The sequence below is a fragment of the Chrysochloris asiatica genome, unplaced genomic scaffold (assembly GCF_000296735.1).
Source record: "Chrysochloris asiatica unplaced genomic scaffold, ChrAsi1.0 scaffold00054, whole genome shotgun sequence".
Classification (NCBI taxonomy): Eukaryota; Metazoa; Chordata; class Mammalia; order Afrosoricida; family Chrysochloridae; genus Chrysochloris; species Chrysochloris asiatica.
Genome location: NW_006408572.1, coordinates 10,677,431 through 10,702,041, shown reverse-complemented (window position 1 = coordinate 10,702,041; position 24,611 = coordinate 10,677,431). Strand labels below are relative to the sequence as shown.

The window sequence follows — 24,611 nt, the reverse complement described above, 5'->3', positions numbered from 1 at the left end:
CAGTCCCAGTCTTAAGTCCCACACACCAGCAGGTTCCACAACAGTGGTTGCTTCTTTAAAACTGGTGCAGGAGAGGAACCCGAGCCCCGAGGGGGAGTGGGGGGTGGGAGGGTGGGAAGGGACACAGGATAGAGTGGAACCGTCAGAACGAGGCTCTCTGTGTCCTCTACATGAGATACATTTGGACATGCATGCACACATGCACATACTCCCATTCACACACTGACACACACACCACACACATTTAATCTCACACTTAACAACAAAAACATCTATTTGCATTATCTACGTGAAAGTCAAAGCAGTCTTTCTCGGTCACCATTTAACACTGATGGTCATTTTCAATGTTCTTGGCAAGTGACCCTCAATGTAGGGTATTCTGACATCACCTGGGATATAAAAGAAAACAGGGACTATCTTCACAAGATGCAGAAATGAAGGCTGTATGAGGCTCAGTGACTGGCCTACATTCACAAAGCTAGTTTGCCTGGAACTAGAAATAAGGCTGATGGTATCTGGAGAGCCAACAGCTGGCAAGAGGGCATCTAACAGGTCTGCCCCACTTCCCTCACTCCCAGGAGCCAACAGCATCCAGGCAGCCTGAACTTGGAGAGCTGGCTGCATTCCTGGGCCGTGCAGACCCGTGGTACCAGAGCACCGTCAACACCCTGTGCCCGGCCATCCACAAGCTGGCTGAAATGGTAGGGGCAGAGGGAAGGGGCCAGTGTGGGTCTGGTGAAAGGAGGGGAGAGAAGAGCTCCCGGCAGGCAGGGATGGTGGCCATGGGATGGAGTGGAGGAAGGAGTTTTTTCAGAGATTGCCTGGGATCCTTGGCCTCAAGAGTCAGTCTCAGGGGCCCCAGGGACAGGAGAGGCAAAAGGGAACCAAAGAGAAGAGCCCTATCCAGTTGGTGCCTTAGAACTCGTTTGGAACACTTACCAGAACCTACTTTCAACCAAACCACTGTGGACATGACTATGTAAAGTATTCTTTTGTAAATTTGTAGACTAATTAGAGTTATCCTTCTGTTACTTTTCCTATGTGAATTTCCAGGTGATTATAATTGCTAATGTTTCTAACTCTTCTAACACACGAAGGCAACAGCTCAGTAAATTCTCATAATAATCCTGAGGTAGGCACTGGTGTCACCATCCCCATTTTACAGATTGAGTAGCTGAGGCACAGAGAGATTAGGAAATGCCCAAGGAGCTCTGGTAGCATAGTGGATTACGAGCAGATCTGCTAACTGCAAGATCAGCAGTTCGAATCTACCAGGCACTCACAGGAGAAAGACAAGGCTTTCTGCTCCAATAAAGATTTACAGCCTCGGAAACCATATACAGGGTTGTTATGAGTTGGAACCAACTCCATGGCACATAACCACTACCACCAAAGTAACAAAAGGAGAGGTAGAGTCCCACTTGGAACCCAGTAAGTTTGACTCCAGAGCACATTTTCTCTCTTTTATTGTGGCATAATATATGTAACAAAAATTTACCATTGATAACAATTTGAAGTATACAATTACAATTCAATAATATCTACTACATTCACCATACTGTAAAACTATCACCACTGTCTATTCTCACGTGTTTTCCATCCCTCTAAACAGAAATTCAAGGAGCTCTGGTAGCATAGTGGTTATGAATTGGGCTGCAAACCGCAAGGTTAGCAGTTTGAAGCTACCAGCTGTTCCGCGGGAGAAAGATGAGGCTTTCTGCTCCCGTAAAGATTTACAGCCTCGGAAACCCTGTTCAGGGTCGCTATGGGTTGGAACCAACTCGACGGCACATAACAACAACAAACAGAAATTCATCTGTCAATGTGTCGTACTATACAGTTTATGTGTTGCTCTGAGGGTGGAAGCTTTGCCACTGGTATTTCAGATACCAACAGGGTTACCCAGGGTGGGCAAGTTTCAGCAAAGCTTTCACACTGAGACAGACTAAGACAGTCTACTTCTAAAAATAACATTGTTGTTGTTAAGTGTCGTTGAGTTGGTTCCAACTCATAGCAACCCTGTATAGGGTTTCCGAGGAGCAGCTGGTAAGTTTGAACTGTCAACCCTGTGGTTCAAACTAACCTTGTGGTCCAGTGCTTACTCTACAGCTCCATGTCAGCATTCCTAAATAGAGGCCAGTGAAAACTTTATGACGAGCAGAACATTGTCTGAAATAGTGTCAGGTTGGAAGACAAAATACAAAGGGGGAGGAGCTCCCTCCTCAAAATAGAGTCAACCTTAATGGCGTGGGTGGAGCAGAGCTTTGGGGCATTTATTTGCAGATGTGACATGTGCAAATATCCATCAATAATTAGAATTTGGAATGTACAAAGTATGAATCAAAGAATATTGGAAGTTGTTAAAATGAAATGGACTGCGTAAAGATGGATATCCCAGACACCAGTGAGCTGAAATGTACTGGTATTGGCCACTTTGAATTGGATGGTCATGTGGTCTATTGTGCCAAGAATGACAAGTTGAAAAGGAATGACTTCACATTCATTGTCAAAAAGAATATTTCAAAATCTAATCTGAAGAACAACACTGCCAGTATAGGGTAATATCCTTAGGCCTACAAGGAAGCCTGGAGTCCTGGTGTGGTGCTTGCTGTAGGATAAGCACTGGACTACAAGGTCATTTTGAACCCCAAGGTCAGCAGTTCAAACTCACCAGCCATTCCTCAGAAACCTTTTACAGGGTCACTGAGTCAGACCCAACTCTACAAATTTTATTAACAACAAGAAGGAAGACCATTTAAAATGACTATTATTCAAATTTACTCATCAACCACTATGGCCAAAGATTAAGAAACTGGAGATTTTTACCAACTTTTGCAGTCTAACATTGATCAAACATGTGATGAGGATGCATTGATAATCACTGGTGATTAGAATGTAAAAGTTGGAAATAAAGAATCAGGGTCAGTAGCTGGGAAATAGAAACTATGCCAGAGATCACATGGTAGAATTTTGCCAAAACAATTATTTATTCATTGTAATTATCATTTTTCACCAACATAAACTGCGACTATACACATGGAACTTGACAGATGGGATACACAGGAATCAAATGGATGATATCTACGGAGGAAAATGAGAGAGAAGCTCACTGGCATTAGTCAGAACAAGGCCAGGGACGGCCTGCAGGACAGATCATCAGCCAGTTCAAGTTGAGGGAAATTAAACAAGTCCCCAAGAGCTAATGTGTAACCTTGACTATATCCCACCTGAATTTAGAGACCATCTCAAGACTAGGTTTGATGCCTTGAATACTAACAACTGATAACCACACAAGTTGTGAGATGGCATTAATGACACCATAGGTGAACAAAGCAAAAAGTCATTAAAAACACAGGAAAGAGGGAAGTAGTCAGATACACTGAGCAGACCTCTGCAACAAAGACATGGGAGAACCGGTGAACCAGATACAGATGGTGACCCCGGAACCCTGAGCTATAGAGGACAGGACAAAGAGGTGGATTGAGTGCTGAATGGAAGAGGAGACTGGACAAGACCAATGAGAAAGAAAGCAAATAAGTGGGCTGTCAGCTTGTGTGGAGTTGCACAGCTGTCTTACACTGTCACAACCAACTGCCAGTACAGAGGACTACAGGCACAGAAATTGACTGGAGGTGGGAAACAATGCAGGCCATATTTCTCCCTTAGTCCCCTGCCCTCCCAGTAGCCAGAGACGTGGCCAGTTCCACCACCCTCTCCTGCACAGCCTCAGCTTGGGTTGTGTGCCAGGAGACCAGCCCTTCTTCTGGAGTCATGTGATCCCACCCTGAACTACAACGCAACATAAACAGCAAACGTGGAACTGTGATCAGACTTCCAGTCTCTCTCACATCCACCAGGGGGCAGGTGGTGAGTGCCTGAGAACCCACCAACATACAATCCATCAATTAAATATAAATACAATGATACCACAATGTCTCAGAGAAAACAATTTAATAAGCAAGACAGAGTGCCTCAAAATACAGATTTAGAAAATATAATACCAGAAATAGTATCAAAAGTCTTGATAAAGAATTTAAAAGAATGCTATTTATGCATTGAGGTTGGCCCAGGACCAGGCAGTGTTTCATTCTATTGTGCGTAGGGTTGCTATGAGTCTGTGTCGACTCGATGGCACCTAACAAGAACAATAAATTGAGGGAGTCCTGGTGTGGCTCTGTGGGTTAATGTGTCAGAATGCAAAGCTGTTTGAACTGCAAGGTCAGTGATTCAAGCTCACTAGCTGCTCCTTGGAAACCCTATACAGGGTTGCTATGGGTTGGAACCGACTCGACGGCACTTTACAACAACAACAAATGAATTGAGAGAAATATCAACGAAAGCAAGGAACAATTCAGGGAAACACTATAAGAATAAACTGACAAAATAAATGAAAAATCGGAAACCATACCTATTCAGTCTATCTGCTGAGAAAATCATCAGATGGGACGGACTAGATGATGAACACGTCAGGATTAGAGAAGACTATTAACAACCTGTGCATGCAGAGGACGTAACTTTGTTTTCTGAAAGTGAAGGGGATTGGAAACTCTTACTGATGAAGATCTAAGATGTATAACTTTCAGTATGCATTGTTGTTGTTCAGTGCTGTCGAGTTGGTTCTGACCCATAGCTACACTGTATAGGGTTTCCAAGGAGTAACTGGTGAGCTTGAACCACCGACCTTGTGCTTCAAATCGACTTTGCAGTCCAGCGCATTAACCCCCAGCACCACACCAGGACTCCGTCAGTATGGACTATACCTCATCATAAAGAAAACAAAAGTTCTCACAATTGACCCAATAAGCAAAATCATGATAGAGAAAACACTGATAAAGATTTCATTTTACTTGGATCTACGATAAATACCCATGGAAGTAGCAGTTAAGAAATCAAATGATGTAGTAATTGCATTGGGCAGATCTGCAAAGGATCTCTTTTAAATGTTAAAAATCAAAGATGTCACTTTGAGGATTGACCCAAACCATGGTATTTTTAGTAGTCCCACATGCATTTAAAAACTGGGCAATGAATTAGGAAGACCCAAGAACTGATGGATTTGATTTATTGTGTTGCCGAAGAATACCAGATACACTGGACTGCTAGAAGAACAAAGCGACTTTGGAAGAAGTTCAGTCTGATGGCTCAGAAGTGAGGATGGAGAGACACTTTGTCTCACGCACTTCTGACACATCATTAGGAAGGCCCAGTAAAGTAGAGGGTCAGCAAAAAAGAGAAAGGCCTTCAATGAGCTGGGTCGGCACAGTGGCTGCCACAATGGGACCAAACATGGCAGCGATTAAGAGGATGACACAGAACTGGTTAGAATCTCAGTCTGCTGTGCGTGAGGCTACTATGAATTGGAACTGACTCAACAGCACCTAACAATGATAACAACCAGAAGCTTGGAGTCCCTCAGTGGTACAAACAGTTAACACACTTGGCTGCTAACTGAAAGGTTAGAAGTTCAAGTCCACCCAGGGCTATGTTAAATGAATCAAAACTGACTCCATAGCAACCGTTTTGTTTTTATAAAACAGAAACTTGGTAACAACTCTTCATTTCCCCCCTCCAGCCCCTGGTAACCCCAGATAAACTGTCTCTAGGCATTTGCCTGTTCTCAGTACTTCATACAAGCTGAACAGAGTCTCACACCCACAAACCACACTGCTACCCCATCCGCCTAACTACTGCATGGGGAGTAAGTTTGTCTTTAACTGATTTGCAAAGGCCTTTTATATATTAAGACAATTTTGCCCTTTTTCAGCTACCATATTTGTTGCAGACATTTTTCCACTTTATCATTCACCTTTCAATTTTGTCAGTGTTTGTACTGTGTGTGCTTGTGTTACTTATATTATTGTTGTCAGGTGCCATTGAGTCAGTTTTGACTGTTGGTGTTGTTGAGTGGGTTCTGACACATAGTGACCCTGTAAATCTTTACCAGAGCAGAAAGCCTCATCTTTCTCCTGTGGAGCCGCTGGTGGGTTTGAACTGCTGACCTTGAGGTTAGCAGCACGACATGAAACCCACTACACTACTAGCACATTTATACTTCATGGTTCCCACCTTTCAAAGGTCTTCTCCATATCCCTAGTAGACATATATGCACAGATATTGTGTTCTCATGCTTTTATGATTTTAATTTGTGCATTTAAATAATTAACCCATCTGGAATGAATTCCAGCGTTTAGTGTGAAGTGCGTAGTTTTAGTTTTTCCAAATGTTTAGCCAGTTGTCCTAAAGCTATTTATTGCATAAGCCATCTTGTCCCATAAATCTGATATGCCACTTTGATCAATTATTAAATTCTTACATGTGTTTGAGTTTATTTCTAGAGATCTATTCTTTCCCATTTATCTATTAATTCCTGTACAGACTAGCACATTTCTATTTTAAGTCCTGGCAGAGTACGCCCACCGCATTGCTCCAAGAGTTCCTAGGCTATGCTTGTTTATTCAGCTTTCTAGATGAATTCTAGAATCTCACTGACAAGGTAGGGTTTTTTGTTCAATCCCATTAGAGTTTGGATTGAGGTTTGGAGGAGAACTAGAGTTTTCAGCATATTAAGTTTAACCTTCTGAAAGCATGGCATAGTTCTTCATTTATTAAAGTCTTCTTGTATATTCCTCAGAGCTCTAGTGATGGTGTGGACTAGGCATTGGGCTGCTAATCTCAAGGTTGACAGTTCCAACCCACCAGATGCTCAAAAGGAGAAAGATGAGGCTATCTGCTTCTACAAAGGTTGATACTCCCAGAAACCTCTGAGTTGGAGTCTACTCCCTAGCAGTGGGTTTGGATTTCTGGTTTTGTGTATAGCAGCAGTTTTTATCAGATACTCTTGCTCATTTCTTCCTAGATTTAGTGTTCGTGCCTGATATTTTTTTCTTGCTTTCTTAACAGGGGAATGGTATCTTTCCCCTGTTATATTTGACTAGTACTTATTACTACTATGTTCATTGTGAGAATATTTCATATTTATATTGTCACTTGCCATTTTACTAAGCTCTCAAGTTTGCCTTATTGCTTGCTTGGTTAGGTTCTATCTTCTTATATTTTCTTTTCAAGTAGTGGTCCTTGCTGGGGGGTGCAAATATTCGGAATTAATGCTTATCTGAAAGTGTGTTCAGACGTATGAGGAGAATTCAAAAAGTTTGTGGAAAACATGAAATCAAAAGAGAATGGAGTTTTGCCATGAGCTTTTTAAAGCCCCTTCATATATGACATACTGTGCCTGGGTATTAAAATACTTTTTCCTCAGAAGTTGGAGGACCTTATAAGGAGAATGTCTAATGCAGGCCTCATTTATGTTCCTTTGTTGGAGCTTTTATCCCTTGCCAGGGTGCATGTAGGATATTGGTTTTATTCACCACCACCCTACTTCCTCTTACAGTGAACAAGTTGCGTGGCTTTTATACTTACTTTAAAAAACAGATTCAACAAGAGGAGACTTGAAACATTTTGAGAAATGACAGCATTATTAGAATAAGTTTGTAGTTCCTCAGTGGAACCTTTTTGAAGCAAGCAATAGATCATTAGACTAGATGTGAGAATCAGAAGAGATATAGGTTTAGGTATGAATTGTATGAGATACATAAACCTAAAACTTCCTTCCAACTCTTAAAAGATTCTATATAGATATTCTTTTACACTTTACAATAATATGGAGCTGGAACAGGTCTTGGGATGTGGCATTAGTCTTTTCCCAGTAAAGTGTAAACATGAATTAGTTTATTAATAAATTCAGAGGCCACCAGAGCAGGAAGAGACTTCCTATCATTTGGTTCAATCTCTCCTTTTTCCTAGAAGAAAACTCAAGCTTCAAAGAGTTGAGTACTTCCTCCAAGGTCACCTGGCTTGTGAATGACTAATACACCCTAGAACCCAGTCCAACTCTTTCATCATTAATTATACTTTCAAGCATCTTGTCTCCTCAAAGTACCTACTAGCACAATGTCTTACATACACAAGGTTCAATATCTGCTTATGGAATTAAATCAGGGGCCCTGGGAAGCTGGGGACAGGTATATTTCAAATAAGAGTAGAAGAAGAGTGTACGAAAGACAGAGAGTGTGTTAAAGAACCAACTGGGTTGGTATATCACAAAGGGCATGTGGGGCTTTGGAGTTTATTAAGAAAATGGTACCTGTCACATGGAGAGCAGTGGCTGAAGACATCTCTGCCTCACTCACAGCCTTTCTCCTTGGATACATCCCGGACTGTGGACCCCTTCATCCTAGATGTCATCACCTACTACATTCGCATGGGCACCCAACCCATCTATTTCCAGATCTACACAGTCAAGGTAAGCTTCCGACCTGGGCCTCCAATGATACCTTAGACCCCAGGACCCCACAACCTAAATACCCTGGCTCTGGAGAAACATAGGTACCAGGATACAAATAATAGACTTGCCCACACACTCTTGGAGTCCTGGTGTGATGCTGGGGGATGAAGTACTGAATCACAAGGTTGGTTTGAAACACAAGGGCGGCGGTTCAAACTCACCAGCTATTCTTTGGAAACCCTATACAGTGTCACTATGAGTCAGAACCAACTCAATGGCACTTACCTTAACGTAGACACTCTTGTTGTTTACTTTGTCTTCTTAAGACCTCAGATTCCAGCGGGAGTAGAGCCTCTTTCTGTGGAAAAGTCTCCTTAGCCCTTGATACTGGTTGCTGTGAGAACGGTCGGAGTCGTGTGCTGTTGAGACGGTTCTCACTCGTGGTGACCCTATCCCGAGTTTTCCAGGCTATAAATCTTTCTCCTGTGGAGCAGCTGGTGGATTCAAACTGCTGACCTCATGGCTGTCAGTCTAACACATGAGGTGCCACCAGAGCTGCTTATTGGCTGCTGCTGTTGTTGTTAAGTGCTGTGGAGTCAGTTCTGATCCATAGTGGCCCTGTATAGGGTTTCCGAGGAGCAGCTGGTGAGCTTGAACCACCGACCTTGCAGTTCAAAGTGACTTTGCAGTCTGGCGCTTTAACCCACAGAGCCACCCCAGGAAATCAGAGATTAGTTGGCATGGAAGTCCTCACCAGAACTTGCTTTACCTCAGGAATCTTAAACTCTCTTTTTCCCATTTCTGATCACAAACTCCCTCCAATGTTCTCCCACCTACTTGAACTTCAACATCCTAGATATGTCCAGTTTCTCCTATTTTCTCAACACCTGTCACCCCCCCTGCCTCCTGTCTTCCATTCCCACCCCGTCAGTTTCTCATGCGAATGATTTTCCCACCTCATCCTTCATTTGCCTTCCCTGCCATCTTCCCTCCCAGCCAAAGCTAACCCCAGATCAGTGCTACCATGTGCTTTATCCTTGGAGAAACCTTTCTGAGCACCACCTTTTTACCTGGGGGTAAAAAAGTCAAAGCCCTATGACTTGGCATCTCTACATATTGTGGCACCAGCCTCAGCGGGGCACACAGTGCTCCCTTGGCAAACTCCCTCTGCCTCGGCAACGCAGCCTTCACCACCTGCCTCAAGCCCTTCACTTTCAGCAAGTGACCTTTCCACCCAGATCACTGAAAATAGAAAAATCGAGGCCAGAGGCCAGTAGGTCTCTCCAGGAGTCCTGGTGGGGCGCTGTGGGTTAATGCACCAGTCTGCAATGCCATTTGAACTGCAAGGTCAAAGGTTCAAGCTCACCAGCTGCTCCTTGGAAACCTTATACAGGGTCGCTATGGGTCAGAACTGACTCGATGGCACTTAACAACAACAGGTCTCTCCAGAATTTCTGTGCATGCCTAGAAATGTATCTACACCTATTCCCGGGGGTCTCTACCAGTTCATGACTAACCAGCCATGTATGCCTTTGATCTGTCTGCTCCACCTCCTCATGAACCTCACTCCTTCAGTCATTTCCCCCTTCTCTTAGTTCCTCCCCTTTGTTCTCTCTATAGAACCTAAAGCCAACTAAACCATCTTTCTAAACTGTGCTGTTTCCATTGATGTCCCCATGCAGGGGATGCACAGCAGTGGGTTTGGAGGGGTAGAACCTGAGGATTAGGTTTTTTTCCACGTCTCAGTCTTATATTCTACTGTGGTTTAAAGTCCGATTTCTTCAGATGGGGGCTAAGGGCAGGGAATCTGGCTTTTTAAAGCCTTGCGTTCCCGAGACGAGCTACTTCTTATTGGTTGATACAAACAGAAAGGGCCTCTTTTAGAAGACTATTATAATTTTTCCCTCTTTGCTTTATGATTTGCTAGTTTCTAATGATCATCGTCTCTTTCTTATTGGCCCTTACTGCAGACAACTGAAAGTGGCCAGCACACTCCTATACCTGGCTTCGTTCTATCAACTCCTTGAGGCTCCAGCTTCAAGAGGCACAGAGTCTGAGTCCAGGGACACAGTGGGCAGCACCTTAACCAGCTGCTTTGTTACTGTTCCTGGAGATACCCAAATTCCCAGCTGGGGATGGAAGGATTCTCACCGTTCTCCACCCTACTTGTTGTTGTTATTAGGTGCCATTGAGTCGGTTACAACCCTATGTGCAACAGAACAAAACACGGCCTGGTTCTGCACCCTCCTCAGAAATATTGCTATGTTTGAGCTCATTGGTTCAGCCAACATGTCTATCTTGTTGAGAGTCTTCCTCTTTTTACTGAGCTTTGAATCAGGCTATGAGCTGCAAGGTTAGCAGTTCGAAACTACCAGCTGTTCCACGGGAGAAAGATGAGGCTTTCTGGTCCCGCAAAGATTTACAGCCTCGGAAACCCTGTACAGGGTCGCTATGAGTTGGAACTGACTTGATGGCACTAGATAACAACACCAACAACCAAGTATGAAATCTTTCTTCAGGGACTGGACCCTTCTGATAACATGTCCAAAGTATGTGAGACAAAGTCTGGCCATCCTTACCTCTAAGTAGCATGCTGGCCTTTTCTTCCAAGACAGATTTGTTCATTTTTCTGGAAGCCCCATGCGTGGCATAGTCAATATTCTTCAGTAACAGCATAAAGCACATGCATCAATTCTTCTTTGGTCTTCCTTATTTATTGTCCAGCTTTCACATACAGATGAGGTGACTGAAATACCGTGGCTTGGGCAATGAAACCATGTATGATAGAATGAATGTAAAACTAATGTTCTCCCATGTAAACTATCACACAATTCACAGTAAAACATTTATTAAAAAAAAAAAAGAAAGAAAATACCATGGCTTGGCTTGGGTCAGGTATACTTTAGGCTTCAAAGTGACATCTTTGCTTCTTAATCCTTTAAAGAGGCCTTTTGTAACAGATTTTCCCAATGTAATACGTCGTTTGATTTCATGACTGCTATTTCCATGGGTGTTTGTAGATCCAGGTAAAATAAAGTCCTTGACAAGTTCAATATTTTCTTTATGAAAATGTTGCTTATTCATCCAGTTGTGAAGGCTACCAGCCCACGGCCACCTTACTGGGACTCAGCCAACTTCTCCAGTTCTAGTTTGTAGTCACGAGGGTTATTTTGTTACAAGTAAGAGGAATCCTAAAAATGGGCATAAGAAAATCTATTGGCTAACATTGTTGAAAACGTCCAGGTTGAGTGGCTTGAGAAAATCTGGCTTTGAAAGCACAATGCCATTAGGGCTTGGTGTCTTTCTTCTCTCTCTTCATCAGTCTTCTGTCTATGGCTCTGAGTTGCTCCCCTTACATAGGCTTTTTCCTCATTGTGACAAGATGGCAACCAGCACTTCTGGGTCTACATTTTTCTAGTTTGCTAGCCTCAGTGGATTCCAATAGCTCAAGAAAAAGATCCAGAATTGAGGTAAGCACTTATCCCTTCACTAATCACTGTGACCAAGGAAATGGGTCACATGTCCACAAGGAGTCAAAGGTAATCAGCAGTCACCATTCCCAGGGGCACATCCAAAGCTGAACAAGGTGTGTTCTACTGATTTATTACAGTGAGGAAAAACACTCACCATGGCAACCATGAGGCATATTACAGTAACACAGTGGTGTTGTTAAATTCCATCCAGTTGTCTCCAACTATTGAAACACTGCCTGGTCCTGCACCAAGTTCATGGTTATTGAATCCATTATTGTGGCCGTTGCATAGTTGCCTCCCAACCTAGAGGGCTGATCTTCCAGGACTATATTGGATCATATTCTGTTGTGATCCGCAGTTCTTTCATTGCTAATTTTTTAAAGTCTTTCTAGTCTGCTTTAATGTGGAAGCATCACTAAGACCTGTCCACAGTGGGTGCCCTGCTGGTACTGTTTTACAATATTGGTAGCATAGCTTTCAACATCATAGCAACCACAGTACAATAAAACGGCAGATGGGTGGTGGAAGAAAGTGTTATTGTTGTTAGGTGCCATCAAGTCGGTACTGACTCATAGCGACCTTATGCACAACAGAACGAAACACTGCCCGATCCTGGGCCAACCTCACAATTGTTGCCATGCTTGAGCCCATTGATGATGCCACTTTGTCAATCCACCTCGCTGGAGGTCTTCCTCTTTTTCTCTGACCCTCCATCTTACCAAACATGATATCCTTCTCCAGTGACTGGTCCTTCCTGACAATATGTCCGAAGTATGAGAGACAAAGTTTGGCCATCCTGGCCTCCACGGAACACTCTGGTTGCACTTCTTCCAACACAGATCTGTTGGTTCTTTTGGCAGTACATGGTACTTTCAATATTCTCCTCCAACGCCATTACTCAAAGGCATCAATTCTTCTACAATTTTCTTTATGGACTGTCCAGCTTTCGCATGCATATGAGGTTACTGAAAATACCATGGCTTGGGTCAGGAGTACCTTAATCTTCATGACTTAATATGGCATAGTGCCTAAGGCCTTATAAGCTTGCAAGCAGCCATCCAAGACAAAGCAATTGGTCTTTATTCACCTGGAACAACAGAGGAAGGAAGAGAGTCAGGAATAGGAGGAGGATGTGGAATATGTGGCTAATTACCTCCGTGAACAACTGCCTCCTTTGCCATGAAACCAGAATGGGGTGGTGCCCTGTTGCCATTACTGAAAAGTGTGCAAACCATTTTGATCAAAAATTTCGTAGGAATGTTGGTTTGAACCCTAAGGTAATTGATTCAAACTCACCAAGTCATTCCTCAGAAACCCTATACAAGGTTGCTATGAGTGAGAACCAACTAGATGGCATGTAGCAAAGACAAGAGAGTTAACTTGGGTGACGGGGCAAGCAGTTTAAAAAGAATAAGAAGAAAAGTTAAAGTCAAAACTGCAAATGAAACAAAATGAAATATTTAGGGAAGGCACTGGAAAACATATGTTATCGCATGGGGAGAAAACCAGTAAATTAGCATAGGGTTTTAGCCTTGTAGGTATATCGATACATGTAATAAGGGTGTGCAAAGATGTTTTTGCTGTTGTGATTAACTATGGGGATATCGTTGTAAAAGAGCAAATTTCTGCTGAAATGCTGTATAAAAATCTCATGGTCAAAAAAAAAATCATAGAAGAATCCTGATCAAAAGGGGGAAAGTACAGAAGAGAATTTCAAAGTCACATAGACCCCAGACTAATCTTTAAACCTTAAAACATAAATATTTCCTGAAGTCTTCTTAAAAATCCAACAATAGTGTGGCTTAACTAGTTAAAAATAAATAAATAGAGGTCTGCTTTGAACATTATGCTCTTCTAAGAACTATCATTGCTAAATTGACAATAGGAACTCAAATGATGCGATAGAAACTTTCGGAGGCAGTGAATTTCTGTTAATTGGGAAGAAAACTCAGAGAAGGAGAATGAGAATAGTTCCACAACTCAAAGAATGTATTCAGTGTCACTATAGAGCACACATAGAAACTGTTGAATTGCTGTGTGTTTTGTTACATATATTCTCAACAGCCACAACAGAATACATAAAACTTATAAATCAAATGAAAAGAAAGGACTTAAAGTAGGATCTGAGATCCTAGGTAATTTGGGGGAGGGGCCAAAAGAGCAGGACTTTGCTCTGGCTTGGAGACTCTCAGTAAGTGGTGAATTCTTGTGACTGGGTAGTTCAGTTACCCTGGTCTCAAAGGTTAGAGATGTGAGCAGACACTCATGCTTGCCTGGCTAGGAGGATGAGGGTGAGGGGAGTTTGCACAGTGTTCATGGTGTTTGGACAGCATTGTGGAGTGGTCTGATTTTTTGTCTTCATCTTCACAGAGAGGCCTGGCCTACTGTTGGCATTCTGTGAAATTGCTCATAGTCAACAGAATGCCAAGAAACATTGTTAGCACTAGACCACCTCCCAGCTTTCAGGGACTGCTTCCTAGTCCTTGCACCCTGTTCTAAAAAAAAAAAATCCTCACCCATATTGTTCTGATGTCCTTTATCCTCCCACCAACCATGCCTCTTCTCTGGGCCATCAGGGGCCAGCCCTCCCTGCCAAATCTCCACAACCTCTCACTGAGAGCAAACGGCTCTCCCCAGCCCTGCCCTCAGTGGCTTTTCTGTGCATAACCCAAACCATTTACTTTCTCCTCTCCAGCTTTCACCTCTCTGCCCTCCCCTGCCAGTGTCTACACCAAAAGACCAAACCCACTGCCATTGAGCCGATTCTGACTCATAGAGACCCTATGTAGGGTTCCTGAGACTATAAATCTTTATAGAAGCAGAAAACCTCATCTTTTTCCCACGGAGCAGCTGGTGGGTTTTAACCTTGCGGTTAGCTGCCCAATGTTTATCCTACACGGGCTCCTTGCCAGTGTCTATAAGACATTCTATTTATGTACTCCTCCCCTTATGGGAATGTTGTCCTTGGCTTCCCCCACCACCACCACCACACACACCCATTTAGACAGTAGTGACTACCCGTAATTTAGGTTTTCTTTCGTAGTTTATTCCACCACTTGTACGTATTTCATACTATGCTAACTATATGGATAGAGCCAGAACCAGGTAATCATTTTATGAAGCTTAGAATCTAATATTGGCAGAATGAATAGGGAACGAAACCAACCTGGCTATAAGCACTATCTCCCACTATCTACACCCATGGGCTACTGGGAGAGGAGGGCTGCATTCTCTCTTAAGGAAACAGATTCAAACAATAGTTTGGCTAAACTAGTTGAAAATAAATAAATAGAGGTCTGCTTTGAACATTATGCTCTTCTAAAAACTTCCTCTCTCCAGATCTTCTTCAGTGATCTGAGCCAGGGCCCTGCTGAGGATGTTTTCCTCACTGAGTTGAAGGTGAAGATCCAAGAGTCCAGATTCCCCAAAGGTGAGCACCCAGTTTCCTTCTTCCAAATCTCGCCCAGACTCAGCTTTGCCCAAGACCCTTTTCCAGAGAATTCTTCCACTGCTCACCTTCTGACAGCCACCCTGCCCTATCCTATACCCCTGCTGAATACTCGAGCTGCCCTCAGCAATCCCCCAGGTTCTCCCAGACCAAAAGGAAGCCAGGCTGCTGAGTGCTGTTTTCCTTTCAGGGAGACAGAACATGAGAATCCAACTGCTCAACTCAGATCTTGAAGAGATAGGGAAGCCAGGTGGAAGGGGTGGTGTTGGAGAAGAATGTTAAATATACCGTGGGCTGTCAGAAGGACAGTCTGTGCTGGAAGACGTACAGCCAGAAAGTTCCTTATAAGTGAGGATGGAGAAACTTCATCTCATGTACTCTGGACATGTTATCAAGAAGGCCCAGTCCCTGGAGAAGGACATCATGCTTGGTAAAGTAGAGGGTCAGCCAAAAAGAAGAAGACCCTCAACGAGATTCTTGTACTGACACAGTACAACAAAGGAGATAAATGCAGGAATGATAAACGTAGGAGGATGGGGCAGGACTGGGCAAATGTTTCGTTTCATTGTACATAGATTTGCTATGACTCAGAGCTGATTCAATGGTACCTAAAAGTAACAAGGTGACACAAATTGTTAATGTGCTTGGCTACTAACCAAAAGGTTGGCAGTTCGAATCCACTGAGAAGCACCATGGAAGAAAGGCCTGGCAAGAAAGATCATTGTAAAACCTGTGGAGTGCCGTTCTACTCTCACACACATAGGGTGACCCTGAGTTTGAACTGACTCTATAGTAATGGGTTGTTCTGTTTGTTTTCATCTTCTCTCAGATGGTTTTTCACCCAAGAGGAGAGGCATGGCTGAGGGTCAAGGGGCTGAGCTCTCCATTTGCTACCAAAAGGTCAGTGCTCAAGTTGGTGTGCATGGGCCTAGTCAGGAGGTAGCCAGGAGGGACAGCTGAGTGGAAGAAGGGGATGCAGATAGAGCCAAAGGAACTTCATGCCACTTCTCTTGAAGCTGTCTCCAGAGAGCCCTGGTCTACAGAAAGTTTTACAGACATGAATGGGTTTGATTGCCCTATGTACAGACAAGGAGGTGGTCTGTGGTAAAGGACAAGAGAGATGTGCCATTGCTCCCTTACTAACAGGTCAGATGTTTGAACTTACCTCACAGGAGATCTAGGCTGAAGATGCTGTCTGGGGCTAGGAATGCGCTAAGCCTGCATCAGCTGACCCCTTACTGGGCTCTAGGGACACAGACAAAACTCGCAGGGTAGGGGCAGGAATCATGGCAAAGAAATACACACTATTGATGTAAGGATGTCCTGGGGGGTGGGGGCAGCTGTCATACAGACCCCATCTATCCCTACATCTCTCCCTCCCCAGGCCCTGCTCAGCCACCGGGCACGAGAGGTCACTGTTTCCCTGCGGGCCACTGGGCTGGTCCTGAAGGCCATTCCGTCTAATGACACTGAAGGTGAGGGGCCGGGGAAAGAGCAGAGAGGGGGAGAAGGTGGGGCATCCAGTGGCCAGAAATGGGTGACCATCAGGAGGAGGCCTTCCATGTCTCCGCCCTCAGACTGCTCACACAACCCGGGAAACAGGGTGGGCTCCCTTACGGATTGGCTTCTGCCGACTGATTGGATTTTCAAGCTGAAAGGTGGATGGGTCCCACAAACGGGTTATGGGTGGGCTTGTGCCTCTGAATTGGACCTGTAGAGTTTGTTGCATTTTGTGAAAATTGTTTTTATTTTGAGTGTCATCTCTCATGGGATAGCTATTATCCGGTTCACAGAAGACACATTTCTCCTAATTCCCCAACTCGACTGGGCTCTGGGGGTTCTGGAGTTTGTGACTTCTGGTTTCCTGGAATAATGAAAACAACGGGGGCTCATATTTACCAGAGGTCAGGGACTATTTTAAGCAGGTTAACCATATTCACTTGTTTAAGCATATGAACTCCATCAGATAGTATTAGTATGAGCAGTGTTTTACTGGAAACGGCAGCGGAGAGATTGATTTACCCCCAGTCACAATGTAAGTAAGAATCAGAGTCAGGATTCAAACCCAGGCCACCTCACACAAGATTCCAGGCTTTTCCCCACTGCCACGCTACCTCCACCGTGAGTTCAAATCTCAATAGAGGAGACCCAAGGGATGCTACCTACAGATACTTGTAGAATATAGTCCACTCAGGAAGGACCTAGCTTGTTCACCTCAATAAACATCCATCTTCTCAGTAAACATTCAGCTACATAGTAAACATTTGCTGACTAAATGAAGTGCTATTTTATATTACCACCACCAGCCCTTCCCCTCCCCCCGCACACAAATAGATGCATTTGGAATATTCCAAAATGAAAATGAAAATGCACATTAGCATGCCCAGGAGAAAGCCATCTCTGATCCATTCACTCTCATCCAACCAAACATAATTATCTGGCCCTCTGCTGAAGACACTGCTCTGCCTATAATGCACGGGGATTCTCCTGTGGGCATCATAGCTCTTAAATTACCTTACATCTGGTACAAAAGCAAAGCTCAAGAGATATCTATTGAGTTTATCAATTCCTGATTTGTGGATGTGCCGGTAGCATAGTGGTTACGAATCAGGCTGTGAACCTCAGGGTCAGTAGTTTGAAACTACTAGCTGTTCCGCAGGAGAAAGATGAGACTTTCGGCCCCCATAAAGATGTACAGCCTCGGAAACCCTGTACAGGGTCGCTTTGAGTCGGAACCGACTCCACGGCACATAACAACAACAACAACAACAAACACCACAAAGGCCTTCTGGTGTGACGCTGTAGGATCAGCACTGGACTGTGAATCACAAGGTTGCAATTCAAAGCCACCAGCTGCTCCTGGGAAATCCTATACAGGGTCTCTATGAATTGGAACCAACTCAACGGCACTTAACCACACCCACACCACCATCACAAAGGGAGACTTGCCATTCTGGAAATCACTTAACTCAGAGGTGATTATAGAGCAGTGGGTTAAGAGGACAGATTCTAGAGTTGGATTGTTATTGTTAAGTGCCATCGAGTCATTTCCGAACCAGAGCGACCCTATAGTTTCTGAGTTGCTGCTGGTAGGCTTGAACCATCAACCTTGCAGTTCAACCAGACCTTGCAATCCAGAGCATTAACCCACACAGCACCACACCAGGACTCCAGAGCCAGATTGGTGGTGGTGGTGATGTGCCGTGGAGTCGGTTCCAATTCATAGAAACCCTGCATATGGTTTCCGAGGCTGTAAATCTTTACGGGAGCAGAAAGCCTCATCTTTCTCCCATGGAACCACTGGTAGTTTCAAACTGCCGACCTTGAGGTTACAGCCCGACTCGTAACCTCTACACTACCAGAGCTCCTTAGAGTCAGATTGGCAGGGTTCAAATCCCAGCTTTGCCATTCAGTATCTGTGTGATGTTGGGCAAGTTACTTGTGACCTCTCTGTTTCTTTATTTCTGAAATGAGGATAATAAAAGGTACTCCTTTAAGTATGTATAATAAACAACAAATGTCAGCTTTTATATTTTAAATTGCATTTCTCCTATTTCCTTCACAAGACTCTCAACCTGGCCACCACCACTCTAATTCATTTTCCATCCCAGAATTCCACCAGAATTGGCATGGCATTGCCAGAATCCCCCCTCCTGGGAACCATCACCCAATAACAGTGTTTGAGACATTGTACACTTTGAGAAAGTCAGGGAAACATCCTCAGCCTGTTGATTCTAATCCCCTCCAACACTCCCTTGGCACCTCTGTTGTAAATAAAACCCTGGGCTAGTTTTACTTGTCCCATAGTTGTGAGGAAGTTCAGCAGAACTTTCTTCCACTAAAGACTGGGTAGAGTCTTTACAATAAAGAAAGTATTGGTGGTAGTTGCTTTGATATACAGAAACTTTGTGGGTTCTCCAGGAAGAGAGGTGATCTGAAAGGTACCAGATCATCCACACTGACTGTGGCCAAGCAGAATCAGGAAGAGGGGCTGAGCAGAGTAGGGAAGTGGATTGAGATGGGGTGAGGGATATAAAAAATATCTTCATGAAAGTCTTCTGAGGATCAAGAAGCTCCAACTCCCCAGCTTCCCTGGTGGCCCATTCAAACCTACCCCCTCCCCATCTCCTCTGCCTGATTTCAGGACCCACCCACTCTCCTCGAACTGCTACAAACCACACATGCCTGAATGTCAATGTCACAGAGGTTGTCAAATCCTCCAACTTAGCAGGAAGGTCCTTCTCGGTGAGTTCTGGGAAGAAAGGAAAAGGGGGGATGGTCAGATGGGAACTGGAGATGTGTAAACAGGGGAGGTCACTGGCAACCCATGTCAGAGGAGGTTCAGAGAAGAAATGACTTCTAAGCCTTCCTGAGCCTTTTGCTATAGAAGTGGGTCTTCCTATCAGAAAGAACCTGCTTTCCTGATAGTCTGAAATATTGAACACGGACCATTTGAATAAGGTACTAGACAAGTTAGAGCCTTGGCCTCCACCTGCTGACCATTTAGCTGAAGTCCTGAGACATAACCAGATGACAATAAAATGTACGGACATCCTGTTATCACTCTATACCATACAACCATTCAACCTTTGACTGTATCAAACCAACTCTTTCAACCTCATTTCTCCTCAGGAGAAAACCGGGCTTTCTGCTCCTGTAAAGATTTTCAGCCTATACAAGGTCACTATGAATTGAAACCAACTCCCCGACACACCGCCATCACTACTATACAAAAATGTACTTGTGCATGTCATCAAATATGCTATTATGTCATTAAATATTTACTGTGTGGTGGTGGTAGCGTGCTCTTGGGTTGGTTCTGACTCATAGCAACCTGGTATAGGGCTTCCGAGGCTGTAAATCTTTTTTTTTTTCCTTAAAAAAAAAAAAAAAGCTTTTATTGTGCATTGAGTGATAGTTTACATCGGAGAACATCGGTTCAACTACTTTAGCCTGAGTTGGAAGTCCCACAATATCCCAAACTCAAGTCAACACTAAAGCCAGTGTCTTTTAAAAATAGTTAAGAGCTCTCTAGAGACAGACTGCCGGGGTTCAGATCTTGGCTTTCCCATTTGCCAGTGCAGTGACTTTAGGCGAGTTATACCATTTCATTAACTGTAAAATGGGGAAATGACATGCCATCTGGTTGTTGTAAGGATTCAATGATTGTGGTATGTGCTGCTCTTAGGAGAGCGGTTGGCATGTCAGAGCCACATACGTGTTAGTGGTTGTTTTGATTTCACCCCCTCCTCCTCTATGTTCGTCTCAATAGCTCCATCATCAACCAGCCACGTCCTCCAGGAACCTGGGAATTAACTGCCTACTCTCTTCACTTCTCCATGGCCTGCTGGTTTTCTCTCTCAAATACATCTCAGATCTCTCCCTTCCTCTCTGCCCTTCTTCTTTGGGTCTAGCTAGGTTAAGTAATCATCCCCGTTTGCATGGAACTCAGGAACTTCCTGGGGCATGAACTTTTTGGTGCTAAAACCAGGAACGTGCCAGGCAAATCGAGACAATTTGGTCACTCTAGGTCTAGACCCTCATCCATTCCCTTTCTGAACAAATGCAATCTCCTCTCATCTGGTCTCCCTGACACCATTCCTATTCTCCTGAAGCCCACCTTTCACAACTCCACCCAAGTGATCTTTCTAAAACAGAACTCGCCAAGTCTCTTTATACCTCTCTATCATTCCCCAGCTCCATGGCAGAATGGTAGCTGTTGTGCACTTTGGTTCCTTTTCCTCTCATCCACAACTCCAGCCACCCCCTGCAGGCCCTTTACTCCATGATGTTTGGAGTGTTCACAGTCCCAGTGGAATCTCTGGGTGGTGCAAATAGTTAACACGCCTGGCCACTAACCAAAATGTTGGAAGGTTGAGTCCAACCAAGTGGTGGTTATGTGCCGTGGAGTCAGTTCTGACTCATAGTGACCCTGTACAGGGTTTCCGAGGCTGTAAATCTTTATGGGAGCAGAAAGTCTCATCTTTCTCCCGTGGAACAGCTGGTAGTTTCGAACTGCTGACCTTAAGGTTCAGAGCCCAATACATAACCACTATGCTACCAGAGCTCCCACCTTGAAAGAAAGGCCTGATGAAAACTCTTCCATTGAAACCCTAGAGAGTATAGTTGTACTCGACTCCCACACACGGGCTCACCATAGCCATAGTCTGTTTGGATAGTTCCGGCAGTTCACCTCTGACCCTCTGCTCATCTTGTTCAATCAGCCTTCCTTCCTCTTCCTCATTTTCTTTGTCTAACTCCTACTCATCCTTCAAGATGAAACTCAAGTGTCATCTCCCCTGGGAGAACTTTCCCAATGCTCCTCCTTCCTTCCACATTCTACCTAGCCTGTTTCCACCCCTGTGAGCTAGGTATCTCACCTCTGTGTACCCATAGAACACCGGGCCGCAGCCATGGATCATTTTCATGACAAGATCTTTATATGTGACTAGTTCGTCTTCATCCCTGATCTCCTCAGCACTCACTGTGGTGTCTGGCACATCGTAGGAACTCAATAGATGCATGTCTCTAGTCCATCCTCCCATCTGAACTATAAGCTCACATTTCCTGAGGTAGGCTAGGCACTGTAGGAGAGCTCTGATTGGCTGAGAAATCTACAGTAGGGGGTGTGGTGCTATAACCACTGGAAGGCTAACTGCAGGTTGGCAGTTCAAATCCACCAGTTGCTCCTTGGAAACCCTATAGAGGGTCATTATGAATTAGAACCAAACTCAGTGGTACTTAGCAACAACAACATAGGGCCGGTGCCAGTTGTTGTCAATTCTGACTCCATGTGTGTTTGGAGTAGAACTGCGCTCTAGGGTTTTCAATGACTCATTTCTCAGAAGCAGCTCTGCAGACCTTTCTCTCAAGGCACCTCTGAATGAACTTGAACCTCTATCCTTTTGACTAGCAGCTGAGTGTATTAACTGTTGGCACACTATACCAGGGACTCCTCCTATATAGGACAACAAGGTATTAAAACTTTAAGCTCCAAAGTGGACCCATTCACCCTTCTGTTGTGTTTCCTCTTTCAAAGTTGGTTCCTTATAACAGTTTTTTTTAACAACCTGGTCAGAGGCTTTTTGAAAATCTAAACTTATCACCCAAGCAAGTTCTCTTCTATCCCTGCACTAATTTTCTGACGGTGAAATTCTGGTAGCCTGGCTTACCTTTGAGGAGCCCAAGTGATGCTGTGGGTTAAGTGCTGGACTGCTAATGGCAAGGTCGGCAGTTCTAACCTCGGGAGAAAGATGCAGCTGTCTGCTCCCATAAAGATTTACTGTGTTGGAAACTCTAAGGAGTAATTCACATAGGGTGGCTATGAACCGGAATCCACTCTGTGGCAGACGTTTGACTGTTGCTTTGGGTGTTTTCCTCTTGGAACTCCAGGTGGGTCAGTGCACATGTTCTATCCAAATGAATCAGATGGTGGACACTGAGCAGCAGGGAGAGGTTGCGGTGAGTGAAGGCTGTCCCCTGCTCAGACAGTAGCATGGGCAAAGGCACTGTGTCAGCAAAAATAGTACCTTGGCAGGACTGGAAGCTTGACTTAGACAGTAAAGGAAAAGGAAGAGGGAACAGTAGAATCGGGGCTTTGGGCTTCACCTAAAGACCGAAATCCAAGACCCAAAGCCAGGGAGGTAGAGTGTGTCTGGGAGTATCAATCACAAAGGGGAAAGAAGAGGCCTACACTGGAGTCATGATGTAGGTAGTGTTGTAGGATAAGTATTCAACTGCAAGGTTGGCAGTTCAAATCCACCAGCCACTCCTTGGAAACCCTATATAGGGTTGCTATGAGTTGGAACCAACTAGAGGGTGCTTAACAACAGCAACGCTGCAGGGAGGTAGGAAGGTTCTGAGGCTCGAGAGAGAGACCAGTTCTGTGGGCAGGGCCATGGAGGCCCAGATGCCCTGGGAAACACCAGAGCCACCTGCCGCTGTAGAAGGAGCACTGAGTGGTACCTAGATAGTGGGAAGGAGAATGGCACTCTATCCATCAATAGATGTAGATTTGACAGAGGATATTGCTACATATGTATTTACCTATGCTGAAATTATATCCATGAATACAGGTGAGGGCAAAGTTATGAAATCTTACTATAACTAAGCACCTTCAGGGAAGGTCTTAGGGAACACCAAGATCAGTTGGCATAACAGCATCAACAAAGACAATGTTCTACATCCTACTTTGGTGAGAAAAAACTGGGGTCTTAGAAATTTGCGAGAGGCCATCTAAGGTGCAACTATTGGAACTAAGTTTGTCTGGAACAAAGAGGAATGAAGAAACAATTAGTCCAGTGGACTTCAGCTTCCATAACTCTGAGACCAGCAGAACTAGATGGTGTCCAGTTATCACTAGCGACTGCCCATTAGAAGGGCCTGAATAGAAAGGGAGAAAAATGTGGAACGAAACACAATATCATAAGGAAGACCAGACTTCCTGGTAGCTTAGAGACTGGTGGAACCTCGGAGACTATGGCCTTAGTCACCCTTCAAGCCTGGAACTGAACTCACCCTTGGGATTCAGTTTTCAGCCAAACAATGTTGTCCTTCAGCGCTGTCCAGTTGGTTCCAACTTATAGCGACCCTGTATATGGTTTCCAAGGAGCGACTGATGGGTTTGAAGTACTGACTTTGTGGTAGCCATCCAGTGCTTAACGCACAGAGCCACACCAAAACTCCAGCAAACAACAGACAGGTCTATAAAGTGAACAATAACATTAAGAACTAGTGTAACAATAACTCACTCCTTAGAATAATCAGCACAAGAGATCAAAAGGGCAGCATTTGCCCAAGGACCAAGCTCAGAAGGCAGGAAGGGACTGCACATGGAAACTACAGGGGGAAATGGGGCAGGTGACATTACATTGAAAAAAACATGTGTGAATTGTTGAATAGAAAACTCATTTGCTCTGTAAACCTTCACCCCGTTCACAATAAAAAGTTGAAAAAGAAGAGTAAAGGGAATCAAGAAAAGAGCGCTGAGTTGGAAATCCAGAACCTGGCCCAACCTCCCGCCCCTCCTCCTCTCTCCAGCACACACACACCATGACTCCTGCACACTCAATTTCTCGGCATCTCAGTCTGCCCACCAGGAAGAACTTGACACCATCTCACCAGCTGGAGTCAACATCTCACCAAAACCTAACAGAAAATCAACGCCCTGGTCCAGAGCCCCGGAGTCAAAGGTGGTTCTGGTTCCAGACTTGCCGTTGCCTACCACCTCCTCCTCCAGCTACCTTGAAGTCGATTCCAGTTCATGGAGCCCCATGTGTGTCAAAGTAGAACTGTGTTCCATAGGGTTTTCAGGGGCTATGATTTTTCAGAAGTAGGTTGCCAGGCCTTTCTTTCTAGGTGCCTTTTGGTGGATTTGAACAGCCAGTCTTTTGGTTAACAGCCAAGT

General features: G+C 44.4%; 1 protein-coding gene across 1 annotated transcript in view; it reads left to right on the top strand.

The window, feature by feature from the left end:
- The window catches only part of PIK3R6 (phosphoinositide-3-kinase, regulatory subunit 6), a 60,753-nt gene that overhangs the window by 33,120 nt on the left and 3,022 nt on the right, over positions 1-24,611 (top strand). Inside the window, exons 12-17 of the mRNA XM_006863505.1 lie at positions 579-701; positions 8,192-8,302; positions 15,097-15,187; positions 16,035-16,105; positions 16,590-16,680; positions 19,344-19,450. Coding sequence (XP_006863567.1) covers positions 579-701; positions 8,192-8,302; positions 15,097-15,187; positions 16,035-16,105; positions 16,590-16,680; positions 19,344-19,450 — 594 coding nt within the window. The remainder of the gene's footprint in view (positions 1-578; positions 702-8,191; positions 8,303-15,096; positions 15,188-16,034; positions 16,106-16,589; positions 16,681-19,343; positions 19,451-24,611) is intronic.